The sequence below is a fragment of the Mastomys coucha genome, unplaced genomic scaffold, assembly GCF_008632895.1.
Source record: "Mastomys coucha isolate ucsf_1 unplaced genomic scaffold, UCSF_Mcou_1 pScaffold18, whole genome shotgun sequence".
Taxonomy (NCBI): domain Eukaryota; kingdom Metazoa; phylum Chordata; class Mammalia; order Rodentia; family Muridae; genus Mastomys; species Mastomys coucha.
Genome location: NW_022196900.1, coordinates 44,335,368 through 44,359,371, shown reverse-complemented (window position 1 = coordinate 44,359,371; position 24,004 = coordinate 44,335,368). Strand labels below are relative to the sequence as shown.

The following is a 24,004-nucleotide window of genomic DNA, read 5'->3' as shown; positions in this document are numbered from 1 at the left end:
CTCTCTCTCTCTCACACACACACACACACACACACACACAGACAGATCCAGGCTAGCTTATTGTAGGAGCTATTTCAGTTCATGGCTTTTCTCGGTGGTTTTTCCTCTTGCTGAAGTGCTGCTCTGCTTCCCTCTGGCTTGGAATATAACAGTTCTTGCACCCAGCATGTCCCTGAGTCCTCTTAAAGGAATTTGCTCCTTATTACCCCTTTCCTCCATTCTATTTTTCATGTCCACATTTGTATATCCATTCCTTTTCAGGTTCTTCTGATTGGTTTCCTCATCCCTTTTACCATTGCTGGACTAGAAATCACTAGAACACTTTTAGTGATTCAGAACTGATCTGGGCTTATAGCCAGCTTAACTTAGAAGCCTTGAGCTGACATATAAGTTACTTTGTTTATTTGGGCTGTGACTGTCATGATGCCTGTGAGGCAAAAGCTTACATGAATGTTTCATATTTAAAAGGAAAATTAAATTTTAAGTGGAGTCATCCCTGGCTCCGTGAGCCCCACCCTCCATAACACATTACCTCCAAGTTATCATTCCTCTGTTTCTTCTTCTGCCCTCATCCTTCTGCACATCATCCACTCCCATCCACTCACCTCCAAATACTTGGCCCTGCATCCCTTTGCAATTTGGGTTGTTTTATGTTGTCTTTTTCAGTCGAATGCCTAACAGTTTTATATGTATCCTAAGTAGACACAAAAATGTAGTGGATTTGTGTGTGTGTGTGTGTGTGTGTGTGTGTGTAGGGGGGTGCAGAGGGGAGGGAGAGGGAAGGAACAGAGGAACTCTGGTACATTTCCTTCCCACTCTACAGAATATGTATTTTCTGGGGGCCCTTTGACACTTAAGAGAGTGCCCACTTGCCCTCCCTTTCTGAATTCTCCTGAGAGAAGAGAGAGAGAGAGAGAGGACTTTGTGCTTGTTGCCATCCTTTGTTTCTGCTGATTATACACAAAGTAGGCTGTAAATCACTCTCTCGAACACCATGATTCCTCTGAGGTATGTACAAGAGAGCAGCCAGGTACCCAGCATCAACTCCCCCTGGAGATATCACAAGGCCCTTGGCAAGGCCTCTAACTTGCTGTTACTGAACCAGAAGAATGACATCTGTATGTTCAAAACAGTTAGAATCCCACAAAGAAACCTGTGGAATCAAATTTAGAAATGCTAGGTAATTAGTTCATTAATTTTCTTCAACAAAAATTATTTTATTATTCTAAAAGCAAAATATACTAAGAAGCAAAAATAACAAAAACTACATTATCCCTAAAGTCTTCATCCATGTGAATATTTTGTGGCCACCATTATAGTTTCATCAGTATTGAAGCAGACACTCGTTCCTGACATGGATAAAGGAGACTCTCGAAATCACTTTCATATTTATATTCCAAACACTAGATAGACCTATTGCGTTTCAGTATGTCAGTTCACAGTGGATTAATGATAAGGTGGCCAGTTGTGTCTCTTCTTTCTGCTTGCCACTTTCTGGTTGCTTATAGTGTGCTGGCTCACTTCTGAAGTTTTATAATTGGAAGACAGAGCAAAGTGTTCGAAATTACAGCTAATTAGTCAGTCATCTTTTATGTCCTGGATGTTGCTTATCTTTCTTGAAGAATTTCTCCATCTGATAATTGATGGCAGTGACCACTGCAGTTGTGGTAGGGTATTCAGTATTGTTAGAGTATAACCATGCTGAACTGTGCAGTTGGACTTGAATCTTAGTTGTCTTGTCTGTAGAATATGAGTCTTCATCTATGCGTCTTTATGTTTTTTATTTTCCTGTGAGAAGTGCCAGGACTCAAGGCTTGGGAGTGTGGCTTACTGCTGGTTCTTCTTTGTGACTAGGACTCTTGAAACATACTGGTGGCTTGCTACACTTTTCCTTTCCCAACTGAAAAGACCTTGTTTCCTCTCAGATCCGTATTTATAAGTGTCTGAAGTTTTAATTGAATGTAATTATAGTTGTTTAACTTTCTTCTTTCCTCTTGAGAGTGTTTATAAAGTGCATTCTGTGAGTGTGAAGATGAAAAGAAGCTGGAAGCTTAGTATTTGTGACACGGGCAAATAGTATTAAGATAAGTAGCAATTTGCTTTGTATATGTGAAATAAGGTATTGTTTACACACAATTTACAAAATATACATTCTGGCTTATGGAAACCATTTCCGACCGCTCAGCAGTCACATTTGTTAGCGTTTTATAGGAATCTTTCTCTAGATGGGAGAGGATTCATTTTGATATTGAATATTCCAAGATTGATTTTTTTCCTTTTCCTTTTATTGTCCCCTTGAGAGAATTACTGATGCAGAACTCATTAGTGCCCCTCCATATGTCAACTGCAGGGTACAATCAGCATCATTTCCATTTGTGACACAACACAAATTCCTAATGCCTCTGCTTCACTAATACCCAGCTTTCCCCCTTACTCCACAATGTAGAGTATACATCCTTATTTTGAAAGTGCTTATGTTGTTTTAGACTAAAATGCAAATAGTAAATACTTTCCTATGTTGTCTTTATAATATGTAAAGTCAACAAATACCTTTAGAATTGAGGACACTAAACGGGGTTCTTCTCGCCTAATATCTTGTCCTTAATGTTTTTGTTCTTTTCATTTTTGACCTGGGTTTCTAACACCCATATTATGGATCACAATTGTCTGTAATTTTACTTCCAAGGGATACAACACTCCCTTTTAGCCTCCATGCGTGCCAGACATGCATATGGTACACAGATATACATGCAGGCACAACACCTATGTAAATAAAAATGAAACAGTCATGGAATGTGGTACTGCCTGAGTCACAACGCTTGGGTGGTAGAAGCAGGCAGATGTGGGATTTAAGGCAATCTTCAGCTGGCTTGCCAGAGGCCAGCATGGTTTATATGAGACCCTGTCTCATAAACGAGCAAGGCTTATTAACTGTGACAGCAGGTGATATTTAGGCATTTTACCATTTGGACCTCAGCATAAAGGGACAAATGAGAGACTTAAGTAGGAAGGAGAGCCTTGGACCTGAACATGTTTGAAAAGTTGACTGGGTTATGTTATGAGAGATCACCTCGAGGGCAAGAGGGACTTTAAATAACTGTTCAGAACTTGAGCAGCAAACTGATTTGTAAGTTGAGAAAAAGAAGCAATCACTTAAGTAGCCCATGTGGCTGAGAACTGGCCTTTAGACAAGGACATTGGTTAACACAGATGGTCTTTGGAATTTGAAAGACTCAGACACTGAAGGGTTGGAAGGTGCAGGAAATATGTCTCATAGTCAATGTGGTGAGGTATGCATTGGTAGATACATGTGATTAGCATAGCTAGCATGTGCTGTCAAAGACTGATACAAATTTTATTTTATGTCTGCTATTCTGGAGGTAGAATCCAGAGCTCTGCTCTAGTTACTTAACCTTTAGAGAAAAATGTTAAAAGTAGGAAGTGGAAGGATTCTAAATCCACTTCTCCTCATCTTAAAACCAGAGATGAATTCTTTGGAGGATGCAGTATTTAGGGATGATCCTGACTCATTGTAAGAGAAGATGTGATTCTGAAAGAGGATCTTCATGGATGTCAGGCTTGAACTCCTGATGCCAAGAAATAACTACTAAATAAAAGTTTTTAGTGTTACTTTTTTGTAGCAAGATTTATATCATGTTTCATACACTTCAAGATAGTAAATATTGGGTCTGGGGTTTTATTGTTTGAAAGCAGAACCCTTGCCCACAGTGTGTCAAGTGTCAGGTTCAGGGTTCTACCCAATATGAACCAAATAGTACCCTCCCCAGCAAATGAGAAGCAAAACAAGGTAACAGTATGCAAATAAAAATAACAATATTTATAAGTTAAAATTCACCTATGTTAGTATATTCCTGGAAAGGAGAATTTCAACTGAATTTCTTAAGGGTAGAAGGGGATGTCAGACAGCGTAGAATGCTGTTCACTCACTTTCCTCTGGAAAGTTGAAGGTTATGTGGAAAAAAATAAAAATGTAGGAGAGAGTCTGTGTTTCTGTCTTTTTTTCTTCCCCAATTTTCTTCTTTTTAACTTCTCCTCTTCTTCCTGTCCATAAATATTTATGTATCTATGATGTAAATATGGGGCTGGAGATATAAGACAAAAATGTATGTGTATCTTTTCTTCTTATAATTAATTACCTTTTCATAGTTGACAAACTAAGTTTCATGTATTTTCAATATATTTGTCATAGCAATGTCAAATATGTGTCAGGCCATCATGACCTTTTTCAGACCTGCAGTTGGGATGTCCCTGCTTCTGTCTGGTGTAGTGTGACTGTGTGCAGCCTCTGTGCCCAGCATCTAACCTGGCCATATCCCCTCAGGTTCCACTGGCATGTGCTGGCAGAGTGCTGGGTGCAGACTTTTGCCCAAACCTGGAGGAACCAGACCAGAGGCTGGAAGTCCAGGTTGGAGTCTTACTGTTTTATTAGCTGGGCATGCTGTGTCAGAAACAATGACCCCTGGAGGCCAGTGTTATCAGTGCTATCAAGAGATGATAACTCTTGAGATAGGTATAAAGAGGGATTGATGTGGTACATATGTAGGAAAAAGTCCTTGTAAGGATGAGTTGTCTATAAGTGGAAGAAATTTATTATCTATCCACCCACTCCTACCCTCTCTCTCATCCATCATCCGTCCATCCATCCATCCATCCATCCATCCATCCATCCATCCATCCAAGAGATATAGTCTGGAATAGAAGAAAAAATTTGATCTCTGAAGACTGGTTGTGTAGAGTGACACAGATGGCTATGGGATCTTTGGCAAATAATTTAACCTGTATGCTAAATAAGAAAAGCGATACTTAACAATAAGTATCTTCTGTCTTAGTACCCTGGGATATGTGCAAAGAACATTTCTCCTGAAAATGTTGGCTTGGAATTTAGTTCACTTTGTGTGGTCTTGAGGCACTAGACCTGGCTTGGTGTATTGCAAAACACAAATATAAAGATGATGAAGAACATCTCCACTTCTGTGTGCTTTTAAAATTTTAAGGAATGTTTTTGCCATTACAATGTACAGGCTGAAGTTTCATCATGGATGGCATGAATAAACCTAGCTTTTCTAGAGTTTCAACTTGGCATCATTTTCTAGATTTTTTTCAGGCTTTACAGAATAAGTATGTTGAATGCAATATTAAAGGATCTTTTACTGATTTAGATGTAACACATAATAAATGAGAGGAATTTTTACAACTGAGTTCCTCCTAGTGGGAATGAGAATGAGTGAGAGGCAGAGAAGCTTCACTCTTTGTAGTACCAAAGGGGGTGTGCCATCTCTTCACACCTGCTCTTGGCCTAGAGAAGACCACCTGAGAGCTTTGTTGTGTCCCAAGCTGGCTCTGTCTAGGTGGTGTATGGATGTGGGACAATAGAAAAGCAGGTGTGACACATTCAGGTCCTGATCATGTATTTTCTAGTTCTGGAAAACTAACAGCATATGTGACCTACAAATTTAAGGCGACAGAAGTCTCTGTGCGAAGGAGCTTGATTCTTGACCTTTGGCATGATGCAGGCATGTTATTCCAGCAATAACCGTGAGTGGCTTGAGGGTGAATATTGGATAATATGTCTTGAACTTGTGCAAAGAAAATGGGTTTGCCGTATCAGTTTACAATAAAAAGTGAAACTATCTCTTTGGCATATTATCTTGGCATAGTGAAAGAGGGAAGAAGAATAGGCATATGTTTAGTGAAACCAGGTTGCCGATAAACAGTGTTTGACAGGTCGTTATGGGCTCGGCAGAGAAAATCAGACCGTCACAAAGTAAGGAAAGTGATCATGTTACTGGTTGCTTCCTTCTGTAACACAATTTTAGTAGATGGAGGGGAAAATTAAATCTCTTGAAAGATTGCCAGCTAGGTTAAATTGGTGAATTAGCAGGGACACACTTAAGCCATTTACGTCTCTTTTCCTTTCTTCCCTTGTGTTTGGCTTCTGTACCCTTTTAATAATACCTATTTTGGCCATATTACGTTACAATGAGTGTAATCTGTTCTGGAAGTATTTTTAAGCTTCATCTCATTCATTCTTGCTGTGGCACTTACTTCGTTCCTCATTTTCTATGTGAGAGAAGTAGCCATGCGTTCAGAGAGTTCCTTTCAGAACTTGCCGAAGTCCTCTGCTTTTCTGGTGCCAGGCACTGTAAAGGAGAGAAGATTGCTGTTTGGCCCCATGATTCTCAGAGTAACTTCCAGGGCAACTTAGTTTTGAAGCAATACTTTGTTTATATTCTTTCTTCGGAAGATCATTCATGTAGGGATAACTCTCACGTAGGGTTCAGTTCTCATTGACTTAGGTTCTCATGACCCATCAAGCCTCTTTCTGCCTGTAACTTCTTTTAAATCCTAGCCTTTTATCCTTAGATTTTTCAGCCATCTTAGAAACTTCGTGGTTTGATAATTTCGAGATTCCTGATACTTGTTATCATATCTTTGGTCTCGAGTAACTGTCCTACTCAGTGCCTGGATTGACTTTTGCAAAGGCTAATGTCAGTGGGGTTAATGTTTAATAGACAAGTAGCTAGAAAGTCAGCTTCAGTTCACTGTATGTCTTGGGTTATTTTTCTCAGTGGCTTCTGAAGTAGGTTCGATGCTGGAATTTTCTGCTTAGCCTGGCCATTGATAAATGGCAGCATAGAATTGTGCACCGGCATGGTTGCCTTCTAGGAAATGGTCATTCTAGGATAGCCCCTCCTTGACTGCTGATAAATATTTTGTATATATTTAACAAAAAGTTGGCCTTTCTTAGGCAGCTGCACCTCCTCACGGATTGAGTTGGTACATTTAACTTTGCAGTTCTCCTCTTGGTTGAGAGATCACTATGTGAGATTTGACTTGGTGTTTTTCACTACAGAAGTGCTTAGAAAATTAGAGTAAATAATGAACCAATATTTCAGTACCAGATTAGACACAATTTACTGTGATGTTTCATAAACCACAGACTCCTTTCTTCAGTGAATGCGTGAAGGATCTCTCTCTCTCTCTTTTTTCCAGACATACCAGGGTGCAAGTGTAAATTTCCATAAAATTTAAATGAGGCGCTTCCTGTAATTAATGAACAATTGAGGCTGCTCTCTGGTCTGCATTGTAATTAACCGTGATCAGGCTTGTTTAGTGATGACACTGTTCCTGTAATAATTTGACAAGCTACTGTGAATTTGCCAGGTTATTAAACAACCTGCAGCCTTCACTTACGGAGTCCCAGGGACGGACTCCCCAGCAGCAGCAACTGCCAGTTAAATGCAGCACGAGGGTGAACCAGAAGCCACCCCTTGAAGTCTATCTATCACCACAAGCAGATTTATAGTCCTGCGATTTTGGAGAACTTAATTAATGTGGTATGGGGATAGCTTGAAAACTTTGTTTATTGTATGATGAACCTACTGGGACAAAGCTGATTATTTTTTCGGACATACAACAAAGCCTGCAGATTGTCTGTAGTATATCAGTATGAACAAAATGGAGACAAGTTTCCCTTACTACCTTATTAGATGGATATAATTAATTTTTTTAAAAAGCTCTTTGAGGTTCACTTACATATAATAACTCCCACATAATGTTATTTTCTCTCCTTTTTTTATTAGGGAGAACAGATGACTGTGTGCTAAGCAGTCACATTGCAGGTCCTCAGCTCTAAGTGGACTGGTACTCTTATGTCCTCGGTCACTAGCACACCTCCCCCGCCCTGCCCCCACCTCCCTTCAGGTTAAGAGCTGTTCAAAACGTTACTGTCTAGTTACTGTGGTGTCTTTCATTCAGATTCTGTTTATTGACTAAACCACAAGGATTCCTGCCCAAAGTACCAGGCGGTCTCTGCTTGACTGATTTTGATTTTCTAACATCAGCCCTGGGGTTTATTTGAAAAATGTACACACACTGCAGCTTTAACAAGTCAAGTGACTGTGTGTTTTTTACCATGGAGTAGAGTGTATCTGAAGATCATTAAATTTGGGGGTGGGGGTGGCCGTGGTAGAGCATAAGTGTAGTAGTTCTTGTATGATTTGTGCATGTGTCTACATGCATGTATGTGTGCATGTATTGTGTGGGGGGGGGGGAAGAGAGGGAGAGAGAGATGGTTTTTGTCTTTTCATCTTCTCCAAGAGCCAGAAAGTTTCCTGCCGTTCTCTTTCCAGCTATTGACAAATGATTGCCAGATGTGAGGTCTTTGCAACGCTCTTTCCCCCAGCAAACCTGCAGCGAAGGGATATTTGATTCTCCCTTGCCCATTTCATCTCCTTTCCACATCTGCCAGGGATACACAAGCAATACATCCCTACATGAGAGTTTAAAGTTTACTCAGCTCCTTTTCCCCCTCAGATAAAGTGTTCGGAGACAACAGAATGAGGTCCATATGACGCTCTCCCACCCTCCCCATGTGAAATTAGTTGTTTATTTTACTTATCTACCTCTCGGTAATCGAACTTTCATTTCAGTCTCCATCCCAGGAAAATCTGATGCAACTCTGGGAGTGCTAAGAGTTTACTATTGTCTGCAGGCTACAAAGGGTGTCACCACTACAGCTTCCCCCTGAGTCCCTCAGCTCTGAGAAAGACAGCCCATTCTATAGGATATCCCAGTAAGGTATTTAATATACAAATACCAAATGTTAAGTGTTGAGTGTTCCGTAGGATGTAATAGTCATTTAAGATTTTTTTTTAAAAAAAATCCAATTATGAGTGTGGAAAAGTCACCTTGTTCGATTTCTCCGTGTTTATATCCATTGTCTAAGCTGCTATGTAGGAGGCTGTAGTTTTAATCGCAAGTAGCTTGTTAAAGAGAAAGTATACGGAGTTTGGAAGGTGTGTGGAATTAGCTTGGTTGGGGAGGCCACACACATAATCACTAACATGCACAGAGGCCTTGTGCATCTGTTTAGAATCTGTATTGATACTGATTTTTTTCTCATTGCAGTTTGAAAATAGTTTCTAAAATGCCCTCATAGCTCATGCTCATGCTATAGGGTGGGCTGACACAGGTGGCCTTTCTGCTTTCCTATTACACTTTTTGGCAAACGAAAAGGCCCCTTATTCCCTGAATAAGATCAGGGTATTTTTTTTAAACATTTAAAAAATAATCCATAAAATGTCTGCCACATGTTCTCTAGTTTATGGAAATGTTTTCCAAATCAGGGCCATGTATTGAATTCTTATTGTAAAAGTGCTAGTGTGTTTATTTCTACCACCTTTTTAGCTACCTGTGATTTCTATTTTATGTGAATTTGTGTTTTATGTGAAACTTAAGTGAAGAATTCAATGAGTATTTCTGAATTTTTAGAATAAGGCTTTTTATTGTTGGTGTTAAAAGTGGTCGGGTAAAAAGCTGTGCCTGCCTGGCATTGCAGTCAAAACAGGAAATAGGAACTATGTTTTTCAATATTTCCTTTAAACAAAATTAGTGAAATAATAGTAACAGACAAAACTAAGCAACAAAACCCCAGTAGCCCCTGGGAAAACAAAACAACCTCAAAAAAAAAATCTTACTTAAACCTAAAGTAAATGGGCAAAGCCATTAAGAAAGAGTTGCCAAAATGTATTTCTATTTACTGTTTTTATTGAATAGGATAGAGGATAATCATGATTGAAGACAGAGACAATAATTTCAAATAGCTTACCCATAAAAACAAGACACTTCTGAAAATAACCAAATGTGAGTAAGGCCTCTTTGGAAAAGTTCACGCTGTGGTTGTTCCTTGCGATCCTCCGGGTGGGATGCCCCACAGGCTCTCCCTACACTCAGTAGATACTGCTGTGGAGAAGGTGGAGGCAGAGGCCTGTTCTGAACAGCAAGGTTAGGAACCCCAGCAGCAGCTGAGCTCCTCCAAGTTGAGATCACTTTGCAGAATTTGCCCTAACTAATGCATTTGCTGGTTTCTCATGACTTCCTGCTTTTTCCTCACTGTAGTTACTCTGGGAGGCAGAGAGGTGCTAAGCAATGGAGGTGTCATCCGGCTGTGTACCTAGGGAATGTCCTTCAGAGGACAACTTGTCACCAGCCGTCAAAGAAGAGAGTGGCTTTGTGGTCTCTGAACATCTGGCAGTGCTGCACAGGAAGCTGAGGGGGTGTCATTAATTGTGATGAAATAATTTAAACCATCAGGAATAAATGAGGCTGTTAAGCTAAGTTCAGATTCCATTTGCCATGCACATGTGTCTAGCAGCCTGTGTGCAGTTAAAAAAAATTGAATTATATTAGCTCGTGAGTAGAAGTGAAACAGATACTGTAAATGAAACAAGTTGCTGTGCAGTGATGACACAGTATTGAGCCACTTCACAGACTCACAGTTTGTAGGATCAATATAGCAAAAGTGGCACATTACTTGATGAATTTTTATATGAAAAGTTTTTTTGTAAGGTAGTAAAGTACACTGCAAGGGCCAGCAGACTGGGCAGTAATGCTTTTAACATGCTGAGAACTATGGTGTAGACTGTGGTATGTGTGCACCCAATGTGGAAGAGTAGGTGTGTGGCAGGTCAGCAGGTACAAGGGTGGGGGTGGTGTGGCTGGAGCCCTTCGTCAGGTCTAAGTGCACAGATCACCTTCCCGTGGAGTCTGGTTCTGGAGTCACATTGCACTGATTTTGAAAGTGACTCCCAAGCAGCATAGAACCAGGAATCTCCGACTTCTTCAGAAGGACAATACCGTCCGCCAGCTTTTAAAGGTCTGGGCAACTCTGAGATTTTGTGAGCCATGGTGTGTAGGTTCCAAAGTACATTTCAAAATAAGACTTACTGCTGTGCACATGAACAGAATTTCAGCATTGAGCCTTTCTTTCAAACTAAACTAAAAATTGAAAAGAAAATGAGACTGCCTAGGTACAGAAAACATTGTTGAAAAAAGTAAAGGAGAGGTATTTGCTGTCAGCGAACAAGATGCAGGCATTGGGCTTGAGTTCTGACAAGCCTTGGATAAGAGCCATTGACTGCAGATACTTTATCTCGCCTGCTCCCTCCTCTCTTGTTGCCTCTCTACCTTCCTTTCTATCCAGTCCTGTCTCTTTTGTGTTTTCTCAGCGTTCTCTTTTCCTGTATGTATTTTCATATTACATTTTTGTCCTTTTGTATTTGTTTCTCTTTACATCTTGTTCTCATTTTCCACCTTCCACAGAAGTGATCTACAATTCCATTTCATCTACAGAGTTGAACTGCTGATCCTGAAAAGATTGGTGTCCACAATTATTTTGGGGAAAAAAACCCCATAAAACATAACATTAAGGTTGCATTCATACATAAAGTTGTATGACTGTTGATGGGTTTAAAGATGTGAATGAATTTGATTCAGAAGTTTCAGAAAGGAAAACAGGATGTTAATTGAGCCATCTCTTCCTGTTTCTGAGTAAAATTATCATCAGTGTCATTCAGAGTTTAGTAGGTTCAGGTGAACATGTTTCTTCTCCTATGTAGGGGGATATTCATGTAGAAACCCTTGAGTTCAGACTTGCTTAAAACCCAGAAGAGTAACCGGTGGGAGAGGCCCTCCCTCTGTGTGTTTTTATCTCTGGATTTCATTGTAGTCGATGCAATGGAATAGGAAAATTTCCTTTCTTGGTGCTGCCTCTCACTTATGAAAGGCTCAGAAGTCGGGGGGAGATAGTGTGATAGTGTTAGTACATAAAACATTTTATATGGCACCTAATAAGAGTAAATCTATTCTTATTATGCTGTATTTTCACTAGTTTCTGGTCACCAAACAGTTAATATTAAGAAAAAAAATTCCTGAAAAGCATATGTATCTTGACTATGTAAATATTATGTAACTTAAAATAGTTTTTAGGTTATCTTTCTACCATAGGAATTAAAAGTTGACAAAATTTAAGTTAGGTAATGGTTTTCATCTATTTTTACTGAGTATTCTCTGTGCATCTGTTTTCCAACACCAGAAAATGATAGTGTATTCAGCAATTGAAATTTGTTAGTAAATACAGAAAATTTGCTGAATGGATGTAAGGTTTTTTCCCTTTTCCATTTTTTCCCCTTTTTAAATTTTGGCAGGATATAAATTAGGTGCTTTTATATGTTTTTCTTTTTAATTTTTCTGTTGTGGTTGCATTTATACCCTGCTTCAGTGGCATTAAAGTCATGCACTTGTGTAGCATGAGTTTTAATATTTCAGGTATATTATGAATGAAATAAACACTACATTCTTCACAGTCTGTTTTGATGAGAGGTGATGGATTTTGCATGAGCTGTTCATGTTGGTGACTGTGCGTATTAACGTTAGAAATGCAGAGCAAGGTGCCGTGTTTCCTGTGTGTGATTTCTTAAGCTTTGTTGTAACAGCTTCATATGGAAAGAAGGGAAGGAAGAAAGAGGAAGCTTTGAGTTCTCATCTTGATTAGAGAACTATGTACAAGAAAAGAAAACCTTTTGATTTTGTAGGTAGAACAATCTCAAGTTGTGTGTTAGGTTCCTTAGGACTTACAAGTAAAAATTGTATGAGTTGTAAATCCCAATATCTTCCTCTTAATGATTTAGACACTGTATCTGAGAAGCTTGATAGGACTTACCCCCAGAGCATCCCATCATTGCTGGTCAGAGCCTACATGATATCATGTGCTTGTTTCTATTCCTTTAGTGATTATATATATTACATGACATTGTTTGAAAATTTAAAAGCTAAGTTCTTTAGCCAAGTTGCCCCATGTTCCATTTGATCTAGAAGAACATAAAACAATGCAGATATCAGTCATACCTAAACCTGGTGGTGGGATCAAAATTCAAGAGTCTTCAATTTTAATCATTGTAGTAGCAATCTCAGTAGGTTTTCCATGGAAAATAAAATCACATTGTTTTTCCATGACATGAGAGAATGCTGAAGCAATACTAAGGCATAAAATGTTTAGGTCTGTTTTTTTTTTTTCCTGTCTTTTTTTCCCCTAGTGTCTGTTAATGTTATTCAAAAGCTACCTCTTAAAAAGTATGAAGTAGAAATAGTCACATCTAAGTGAGCCGTGTTTCAAAACCAAATTGTCATTTGCAGATATACAAAGAAAGAGATTGCCCGAGAGTATAAAAGTCTTCCTTAATGTTCAGTGAGTGCCAGAGTTTTTTTGGAGCATAGAGGCAGGCCAAGTTCCCTTGAAATCATTGTGACTTTTAAAAACCATCTTTAAGTGCCTTTTTGGGTATGGTACTGTGCTTGCGTCCTATAAAATGTGAGCTGAAGAGATAGGGTCTTTGCCCTTTAGGAGTTTATAATCAAAAACATACAATGCAGCTGACATCTGTTATTGTATTGAGGTTTTACAAATAAACGTTGATCACTTATATAAATAAAAGTTTTATAACAAAGAGGAGAAAAGCCTTTTCTTGCCTGATTAAATAAGTAAACAGACATTCTTATCCACACACTGAAACTATCCATAGAAGTTGTAAAATGGCTGAATTAAAATAATCCTGACACCAGAGTACTCTATTACAGTGTGGCTTTAGAGTTTTAAAGCGTGAGCTGATATCATTGATGGTATCCTTTGAATGGGTCTGATTTGGAGATGGTGTTGTTGTTTTCTGCTTAAGAAAATGGACATGAGTTCAGTTTTCTTTACCTGTGGATTTTCCTCAGTAAGTGACTGGTGGTCTCTGCTAGAAAATGAGCCTAAAATTTTTATCTAAGCCCTTAATATTATTAAAACTCATGTTTTAAAATGAACTGTCTTTCCCTTTGTTCTTTCAATAGAAGATACATTAAAACAAACAGACATTTAAAATTGATGCTGATGATGACATGAACTTAGAGAGAGGGCGGAGGTGGGGGAGATTGATTCAGAACTTGGAGTCATAATGCTCCTTGCATGTCAAGTTTTGGTGAAGTTATACCAACTGAAATTAAACATGTAGGAGATGGGGGAGTGAGTATTTAGTTTGATAAAACATTTTTTTCCTCATGGTAAACTTTAATGCAGAGCCTTAACAGTTTCTTCATTTTTGAGTGACTAACAACATTGAGAAGACTAAACATGAACCCAGCTCAAAGGTCAAGATGCTTAAAAAATGGCTCTCTCTACCTCACTGTAGGTGTCTATTTGTGTAAATTGAAGCACGTGGGTGCATAAATTAATTAGAAGAACAGTCAGTGATATAAATCAAACTTATTTGGTACACTGGTGAAATGAGCATTGTTTATAAGATTATCTTGTTATTTAATCTCTTCTGTGTAAACCTGGCTGGCTGACATTATGAAGTAGTCACACAATTAATACGATGATGGTATACTTTTTCTCGCACAGGTCTGGTCCTGCAGGCCTTTCTTGATGGATTTGTATATATAGAACTGGAAATTTTAATTAGCCAGACTCCCCCCGCCCCTTTGAGTGTATGTCTGGTTTTCTTATTTTTATTTTAAAATCTCAAAATGTCCTCAGAGGTTTTTTTATTCTTTTGAACCAGTAATCTACTGACCCTGGAAGAACAAATCGCCTTTAGATATTATTTTCTCAAAACTCTGCAAAGTTCATTACCAGAGCTACCTGCTGTCTTCAGCTACACAGCGCTGTGCTGTTGGAACTTAAATAAGAAGAAAGTTTTACTTATAAATGAACCCATTAGGAATTTCTTGAATAAACAAAAGGCTCCTTTTCTTTGATGTACAAAGGAAGTTTGTTTATACCTGTTAGTCGCATAAGTCTTTTCTTTACACAGACAAGACCATTCTCTATCTTTTGTAGGAACATGAATGCATCCCTCTTAGCTCTGCTGCAGAAGAGAAACACTTTTAGAAATGCCAGAAGGAGTCTTTGTGTTGTGCAGTTGTTTGTGTTGATGGGTAGCATGTGCTTCACAACTTTTGCTTACTTTCTTGTTTCTGGGTCCTGTTACCTGACTTCATGAGTTCATTTCTTTATGTTACAAGATACAAACTTAGCTTTGCAGAAGTAAAGATCTGATGGTACTGATCTCATTACCAGTTTACCTAACTGTCCTTGGTCTTCTTTAATGATTAACATTTTCTGACAGTGCTGTTCAATAATTTTACAAATAAATTACAAAATATATGTAGTTCTATCTTCTAAAATCTTTTATGACTAGAGTTTGAAGACTGGAATTTGTTGCTGTTCCTTCTCAATCTCATACAGAGGATAGATCTAGAACAGTCCTTTGAGGATTGTGCATAGGGCAGTTATGAATGACTTGAGGTGCAGTCTCAATTGGGAGTTTTTTTTTATTATTAACTTGGGTTATTGACTTCTTTATTGGCCAACATTGATAATACACATTTAAATCAAATATTTGCATGTACTATTTAGACATTTTGATCTCATTTTCATGTGTGTTGTAAATTGAACCTCTTGAATAGTGATTATTTATCATGCCATAGCATTTTTCCTTACTCTTAGGAGTATATATCTGTAGTTTTGGGAATCAATATCCACAAAGAAAAAAACTGAAGACCAGTCACCCATGAATGATGATTTACTAAGAGTTTACTTAATGATGAGAAACATGTAAGACCTCACAATCTACATGTTCTCATACATTTTCACTATTACATTCTTGGTTATACAGCTTATGTTGAAAGTCATTGTTAAACTAAGCAGATATATTTGTAGAGGATTAGATATGTTTTCCGTAGGCCTCTCAAGATTCTATGTACCAAATTTGTACTGAAATCAAGGTATCTGTTTACTGGAAGACGTGCATGTAGTGCAGTAGGGCATCTTCTATGGTGAAGAGGTGACTGGACTGTGTGCCAGTTGTTTCTTTGCTGACCAGAGCCAGTTTCTTAAATCTGGTAGGAGGGAAGTTACAAAGTACCGTGAGAAAACAGCATGGAGCTGTATGTCACAACTCCACCTGGGAGTGGAGTATGACTGAGCCCATCAAAAATCCAGAGATGTGTAAATCAGCCAAGTAGATGCCTGTTGGCAAAGGCACAAACCATGTGTGGTTAGGGCTGCATGAAGTAAGCACCTTGAGTTTTTCTGATGTGTGGCTTCTCCATAGGGTCTACATATCTGGATGTAAAGAGTCTAGGCTTTCCTGCACTTTTCTCCTTCCTCACCTTTGTATTTCTCTTTACTGTGAATTGCATCATGGTGTCATCTTTCCCTCCATGTTTGATGTAGTCAGTTTCACTCTAGCCATTCATTTTACGATTTCCTTTGAAAGTTGATGTAACCTGTGTCCTTCTGAGACAGCTCGTGATATTAACTTCTAAGAAGGGTCTTTATTTAGGGAAGAGCTTAGAGGAGAAATGACAGACTGGAGAGATAAAGTAAAGAAGAGTGTGGAGAGGAGCAGTCTTACTGTTGAGCGTCGCTTCTTCTCTGTAAGGCACATCATGAAAATGGAAAAAATGTTCACTCATTGGCTCTCATTTTCTGTTAATTACTGTGGCTCTCTGAGCATCCATATGTCATACTGATGATTGTCTGGAATCATAAGTATGTGAGAGAAGCTTAAGATAAGACAGCTAGTTAGCTATTAGTAGTGATGTTGGTTAATGCATCTGGAACAAAGAGTGAAGTGGAGAAAACTGAGAGCTCATTGGGATCCATATGTTGATTTCACTTTGTTCCATAAACAGAGCTCTGAAATACTTGTTGTTCTGTACCCCTAGGAACTTCAGTTTTCTTCATGGGTAAGTTAAACTATACTTTTAGCCACCTTCTTACTATTTGAAGGGACTGTCTGCATTTCTTCCAGTAATTTTGGGCAGTTCTTGGAATAGTGACTCTTCATAGTAGGACCAGGGTGATCATTATTTTAACACAGATTGACTACTTTATCCATAATCAAGTACAAACATCCATAGGAATTAGTCCAGTTATATTTCAAAGTCTTTGATTTTGGAATAGGGGGATGTTGTTATCTATTCAGCTTCTCTCTTTCTCTCTCCCTCCCTCTCATATCTATATCTATCTAGATATATCTATAGATCTAGGTATATAGATACTATATCTAGATCTAGATATAGTATGTTTATATCTATATATCTACATATATACATATATATAAATATATATATATATACACACACATATATGTTTAAATTTTCTTAAAAGATGAGTTATTTAACAAAATTATGCCACAAGGTGATTTGACCCATTGTTTTCCAGATTGTCATTGGGACCTCAGTAAGTACAATTACTGCTTTTATTGAACCATGAAACATCATAAGTTGAGGAAATGTTAGAAGAGAAATAACGTAGGGAAAAACTGAAAAGCAGTTCCCAGTGGAATTGAAATACTATGTGCAATATATTACCTATTTGACCAAAGAATCTTTCACAAACCAACATCTAACACAAGTAGCTGAGCCACACATTATTATATGTATTTATTATAGTTAAATATTTTATATTAGAGTCATGGTCCCCAAACTAAAGGATAACTATTAGGACAGATCATTCGGAGGGGAAGAAATGGCATCAATGTTTTACTTGGAAATACAGCTAAAATCTTTTTAACAGCTTTTGCTTTTTATAAGTCCAAGAACTGACCTTGATTTCTTGTGTTAGGTTTCTTTCTGGCTGTCCTTTTATAGAGTAGTGTGTGTTCCTGTACGAGAGAGGCGTTAAGGGAGCAGAGGAAAGCATGGTCTCCACTCATGGAAGAAGGTAGAAGACACACACTCCAAATCAAGTGCACAGACAGTATCTCACAAACTAAAAATTCTCCAGTTACTTTATTTTAATGACAAAGGAGCTGAATAGAGAAACACCAGAAAGATATTTATTATGGTTTTATGGCTGCTTTAACTCCCTCAGTCAATCTGGGAATCGTTACCTAGTAAGGTTCTTTTTTCTCTCTTTTCTTTCTTTCTTTCTTTCTTTCTTTCTTTCTTTCTTTCTTTCTTCCTTCCTTCCTTCCTTCCTTCCTTCCTTCCTTCCTTCCTTTCTTTCTTTCTTTCTTTCTTTTCTTCTTCTTCTTCTTCTTCTTCTTCTTCTTCTTCTTCTTCTTCTTCTTCTTCTTCTTCTTCTTTTTTTTTTGGTGATTTGTTCTTTCTCTGATTCAGAAGACGGGTTACTGCTTCATTAAAGAAGGAATTCAGTTTACCATGCTAGAATTCTTTGTGTCTGAGGGAGGTGAGCAGGTGACAACTTGGGGTTAAAAGGCTATAGGGTAAAAATACAGCCTTAAATGTTTTTTAGAATATACTGTGTAGAGGACAAGGAGGTTTAGATTATAAGAAAAAGGACTGTTTGTGGGATATTCAGGAACAATTTTTCTGCCTTGTGGTTGGTCACTTTCAACGTATGGCAGTTGCTTTCCATTACACTCTCAAGAGCCAATCAATATGTACAATATTATGCAACTTACAGTTATATTATAACCAAAATATGTCAAGTGTGGTTTCTGAGTGGCTGATTTACAGTAAGTGTTCTTCAGTCCCCAAAGTGGGTATTATGACTAATTTGAACTCCCATAGACAGGCATTTTTTTCCATGTGAAAATTGTCTGAGTATTGTGTAGAGGGTTTGTAGAGAAAAGAGGAGCCGTAACTCTGTCACTGTACTCACATGCAGATTGATCAATTGTCATCTCCTTTGCATCTACATGGATTGTTATGAGTTATTTGCTCACCCTGGGAGAGACGTGCCCTGAATTATAATAATTTAAAATCTGTGAATCTATTAAAACCATATTTGTAGCTCTAAAAAAATTGATATTCACTGGGCAGTTTGCCCAACAAGAGAAAGTCAAAGAGATTACATACTTATCCTAAGTAACAGCAACTTCCCTGCCAATTCTTCCTTTGAAAGAATACAACAGACCCAAATCATACATCTACGGGTAAGAAGAGGCAAGAAAAGAACCCAGTATATCAAAATCAAGAAAGTGAATTCCACAATAATGGTTACAATAATGTTTCAAGATGTGATTTCAGCAAAGGGCTAAGTCATTGAACTAATCGCAACTTGGATGGGTTTAAAATGATTTAAAACACATCCTGTGGTTTTTAAATATGTTTATTTCTCTCACTTATGTACCAATAGACCCTGCGATCTCATGGGGTCAGAGCAGCAGCCCTTTTTGATAGAGAATGTATGGACTATGTAGCAACCACAGACTGTGGTCTCAGGCTGTCCTTGATATCTCTCATCTGCAGGTCATAGGGTCTCGAGATGTCAAAGCTTTCTTGGACATTCTAACCTTTTACTGCGGGGTTGGCAATTCAAGGGTGTATGGAAACAAGCTGGTATTTCCAAGGCAGCTCTTCATATGAAATATGGATGGGCAGCTCTGAGGAACTGTGCAGTGATCTTCAGAAGAGTCGGGTTTAATTCATAGTTAAATTCATCTGTCTATTCTCAGCACTGCCTTTGGGGCTGGCCTTTGTCAGGAAGGTGTGTCCATGCTGAATGAATGTGACAAATACTGATCTTTGCATGGAATCGCAGTGCCGATAGGCAAACGAAGGAACACTTTGCACAAAGGACACATGTTCTGGTTGTATATTTGAATAAATGTGGGATCTGTGGCAGCAGAGGAAAAGCAAGCTCACTTAAAAATTTCTCTTCTTGAAGGCAAATGCATGTTTGTGCTTCTCTGTATATTTTGCTGTTTTGCATGGAGTCCTGCTCATAGAAGACTCCGGAAAAGAGTATCATACTACTTTCTGTTTTGTGAACTTGAAGTGAATTTTCCATATTTCCAAGAAAGTTTCTTCTTTCCATATTGACTTTGATAGATGTTGGGGTTCGGCCTGTTTCTTGTTCTGTTAATACCTGTTAAGACTAAATACCTCATTCACTGTAATCATATTGATAAAGAGTTGAAGTGTGGAGTAAGGTGGCACACAACTTTGATCTCAGTACTGAGGAGATAGAGGGAGCTAGAGTTCTGAGTTCAAAGCCAACCTGATCTACCTATTAAAAGACCCTGTCTTTTAAAAACAAAATAACAACAACATCATCATCAACAACAACACTTGCTAGGTAGTGGTGGCAGCACATGCCTTTGATTCAGTACTTGAGAGGCAGAGGCAGGCAGATCTCTGAGTTTGTGGTTACTTCGGTTTACAGAGCAAGTTCCAGGACAGCCAGTGCTACACTGAGAATCCCTGTTACAAAGAAACAAAAGAAAACAACAACAATAACAACAACAACCTCCCAAAAGAAATGAAAACCAAAACAAAATTTGAATGTACTGTCTGCCCACATAGTTTTACTTTCTTATAATTGGGAATTAACTTCTGGGGACTGTTATAGATGACTTCCAATTATGACAGTTAGAAAGAGGTCTAGAGTCCCACCATTAACTTTTAATTAACCACTGCATTTGCATTGGTTTTTTTCTGTCTAGGACTAGTACTTCCTTGTATGGAGTATAGGCCTAATAAGGGCCTGATTGTGTTATTTTATTCTTAGGTAGACCTGCTAAGGCTACAAAACCAAAACACTCCTGAATAAGAATAGTCCTCCAAAAATTGGTTATCTGTTAAATAAGTGGATACTGTCACATAGCTAATGGAGATAGGTAGGCAGATCTCATCACTTTACCTGGATGAACAGACAGAACACATCCTAGAGACAGTAGTTTCATGACATCATTGAGTATACACTCAGTCGATGCATCATGCATGTGTTCAAGGTACACCTCTGAAATTAAAATTTAGGACTTGTTTGTTGTTTTTGAGACAAAACCTCACTATGTAGACCAGGCTTGCTCCTAAGTTGTAATGCTCCTGCCTCTGCTACCTTCCCATTGCTGAGACTACAAATGCATAACCAGCTAGTATTTAGTTCTTTAATTAGAAACCGGAAGTATTCCTTATTGCCTTAACTTTGGGTGATGAAATACCACCTTAGTACTACTTCATAAACATTTGAACTTGGATATTGTAACTGGAAAGTATAGAAAATATATATAAAAAAAAATCAGTCAAGTAAGCAAATTAATCTTGCTGATTTTATTGAAGTAAAACAGATAAAATTTCCTCAAAGCACTACAGATTTTTTTAAAGGTTATATCACCTTATGTGCCAGTAGACTCTGAGGTTATACAGAGCAACAACCCTGGGCATATGACCCTGTACAAATGAATGTAATCACATTTTATACCAACAGCAAGAAATGAACTTGCTACTGTGATTGAATCAAGAAAGTGCCCTGGTTAGCTGGAGGTGCGCTCCGTGGTGACAGGTTTGAGCCACAGAGTCATCCACGTCTCAGCCGTGGAATCTGACTGAGGAGTTTCCTGAAAAACAGTTTTCCTTAATTGTCAGCATAGCTTACATGGGGTTTACTGTGCTGTGAGTTCTTCTGTTCATTCAGATAATGGAAAGTATTGGTTAGTATTAAATTTCTGCTGTATGGTTTTAAATTGTTGCTTTAATTAATTATGCTAAGTGTCTTTAATGCCTTGTGCCTCTTACTGAAAGTGTCGTGATAGGGGAAACAAAGTAAAAAAATCTATATAGCATTATAGGAGAAAACATTTTCAGCAAAGATGGGAGAGATCAAGAGAATGTCAAAATTATTGGAGTGAAGAAAATGGAGAATTGAAGATGAAACCAAAACTAGATAGATAGAGATGTCCCTGGGCAGAACACAGCTCTGTAGGGAAGTGTGTGTCAGAAGGAAGAACTGCATAGGAAAAGTTTACTTTATGGGGCTGTACACAAAAAATCTCATGACCTTTTGTTTATTAAAATTAAAATTTAAATTTTATGTAAGATAGCATACACAAAGTATTTTAAGTACGGGACTGTTTTGCAATTATGTAGATTTATTGAAAGCACAAAAATATACCATTAATACTTCTAATAAACTGTTAATTGCAGATAGCTTTCTTACCATTTTTAATTCTGAGAGTTCTTAGAATTCTTATTGTCATGGTACAGTGATTTGTCTGTGTTTCAAAAGTTACTGAAGATTTCCTATGGAGTCTTTGGCAGATAAGAGATTACATTTTAGAGAATTTTCCGGCTTTGATTTTAATCTGACTATTGCCGAATTATGAGTAAAGAAATTTTGAAAATTTCCAGTTATAACATAGAAGTTAGACTATGTAGATTAGAAAGTAAAATTTGCTCTGTTTAGAGATGATTAAAATAAGGACTGCCTAACAAAAGAAGTTACATGTCTGTGTGGTCATCATTGCAGTCATTTTAAAGCACCGCCCTGACTGAGGAAGCTCTTAGGTTTAGAGTAGGCAGAGTCACACCATAGCAAGGCCGTGCGCTTTGGGGTAATTGGCCCACATCCCAGTGCACAGAAAAGGTCTCCAAATAACAATTCTTGGTGAAAACAGAAGTGACGCAGATGTGTGAGTAAGCCATAAGACAGGAGGGCGGTGTGCATTTTGCTCATGCTCAGCTTCAGAACTTCTCTCTTTAAAAAGCTCCCTCAGCAGTTAAGACCACTTGCTGTCCTTCCAGAGGACCGGGGCGGTGGGGGGGTGTTCAGTTCCCAGCACCCACATGGCAGCTCACAACTGTCTGTAACTCCAGTTCCAGGGGATCTGACACCTTTACACCAGTGCTCATAAAATAAAATCAAGTGAACTATAAAAGAAAAGGCTACCTTGCAACCTTAACCACCTAGTTGGCGTTTCTTGTCCCCACTGTTCACACAGCTTTCTGTGTGCCTCGGTATATGTGATCCTACTATACACTTGACATTGTTTTCATCATTATTCTTTTTTGTTAAGTCCTTTTGAGACAGGTTTTCTCTGTATAGCCTTGGCTGTTTTGCAACTTGCTCTGTAGATTGAAGCTGACCTTGAACTACCACCCTGTGCCTCCCGAGTGCTAGGATTGAAGGTGTATGCCACTACACCACTACACCTGGTTTCATTCTTATTCTTACCTGTGGTTATGATGTGATAGTACCTTGATTCATGGTTTGACTGGGAACAGTAGTGACTGCCTGGGTAAGTTGTGATTGTTGTTGTTTTGCTTCGTTTTGTTTTTGTTTTTAAGCCAACCAACCAACCAACCAACCAACCAACCAACCTACCTACCTACCTACCTCGCTTAGAAGGCATTTTGGGAAGAAGACAGTTTTCCCCAGTTTTATGCCATCCAGTGTTTTCTTGTTGCCCATGAGCAGGTAAAATCTGCTCAGCTATCTCTGGCCATGGCTCTGTGTAATCCAGGCTTCTTTAAAGGTCTCTAGGAAACTGTTGAAGATAAGGTGGACTAATGTAAAATACAATTTGGTCTCTTGTTCACATAATAGGGTTGTTGTATCTACTGTTTTTGTATCATATGCTTGAAAACATCTTAATGCAAAACATCATAACATCCACCCCTTAGGGAACCAAAATAATCATGTTGAGTATGGAAATATCCTCATGAGATACTATGTGAATGTATTTATGTTAAAAAAAAAAACTAGTGGGAGTTTAATGCTTGAAATGAACTTTCCTTTGTAATGGTTAACTGGCTTGCTCTCACCTTGTAAGCCTCTAAATCCTAGCATATTTTTCTATGAAAACATACTTGCAGCTGTTTCAAATAACTGGTGGTTTGAAGATGAATCTTCATGTGGTTTGCTACACACTCAAAAACCTAGACGTGTCTAGGCTGTTTGTCTCTGAAGCTAAGGAGTTCAGATTAACTTCAAATTAGTCTTATTTATTGAATATTTAAGTTTCAAAAAATTCCCAGTTAAGATTTAATTACATAAAGATATTTATAATTTTCTTAAGACATCCACAAAGACATTTATAATTAAAAAAAATCAGCAGTTTTGTTTTATATTAGAAACTCTTAGACATGCTATATAACCACATGCACAAAGTTTAAAAACAAGGAAAAAAATGGGAAGACCAGAATTCGCAGCTGCTTTAAGAGCAATCTGAAGTGCAGTAGGAATGCTTTAGGACTGTGGCTGAGGGAATCCCTGCATCTGGGAGGGAGCTGGTAACACTAAACTTTAATGGTTCCTGGGCTTGTGAGGCAAAGGGCATTAGAGGCTTCTCTTCATATGACCCACCCATGATTTCATCCCCGAGGAACTATCATACAGATACCTCATGTACTAATTACTCTCTCATACACTGTTGGAAGTTGATTCTTTATGAATTTGGGATTGAGGCAG

General features: G+C 38.2%; 1 protein-coding gene across 14 annotated transcripts in view; it reads left to right on the top strand.

The window, feature by feature from the left end:
* Bnc2 (basonuclin 2) overlaps positions 1 to 24,004 on the top strand; it is a 406,942-nt gene that overhangs the window by 162,703 nt on the left and 220,235 nt on the right. For 12 of the 14 annotated variants that reach the window (XM_031377777.1, XM_031377779.1, XM_031377778.1 and 9 more), the window contains exon 4: positions 4,343 to 4,426. The exons of the other annotated variants lie outside the window; for them this stretch is intronic. In XM_031377777.1, the coding sequence (XP_031233637.1) occupies positions 4,343 to 4,426 (84 nt within the window). The remainder of the gene's footprint in view (positions 1 to 4,342; positions 4,427 to 24,004) is intronic. 14 annotated transcript variants of the gene reach the window in all.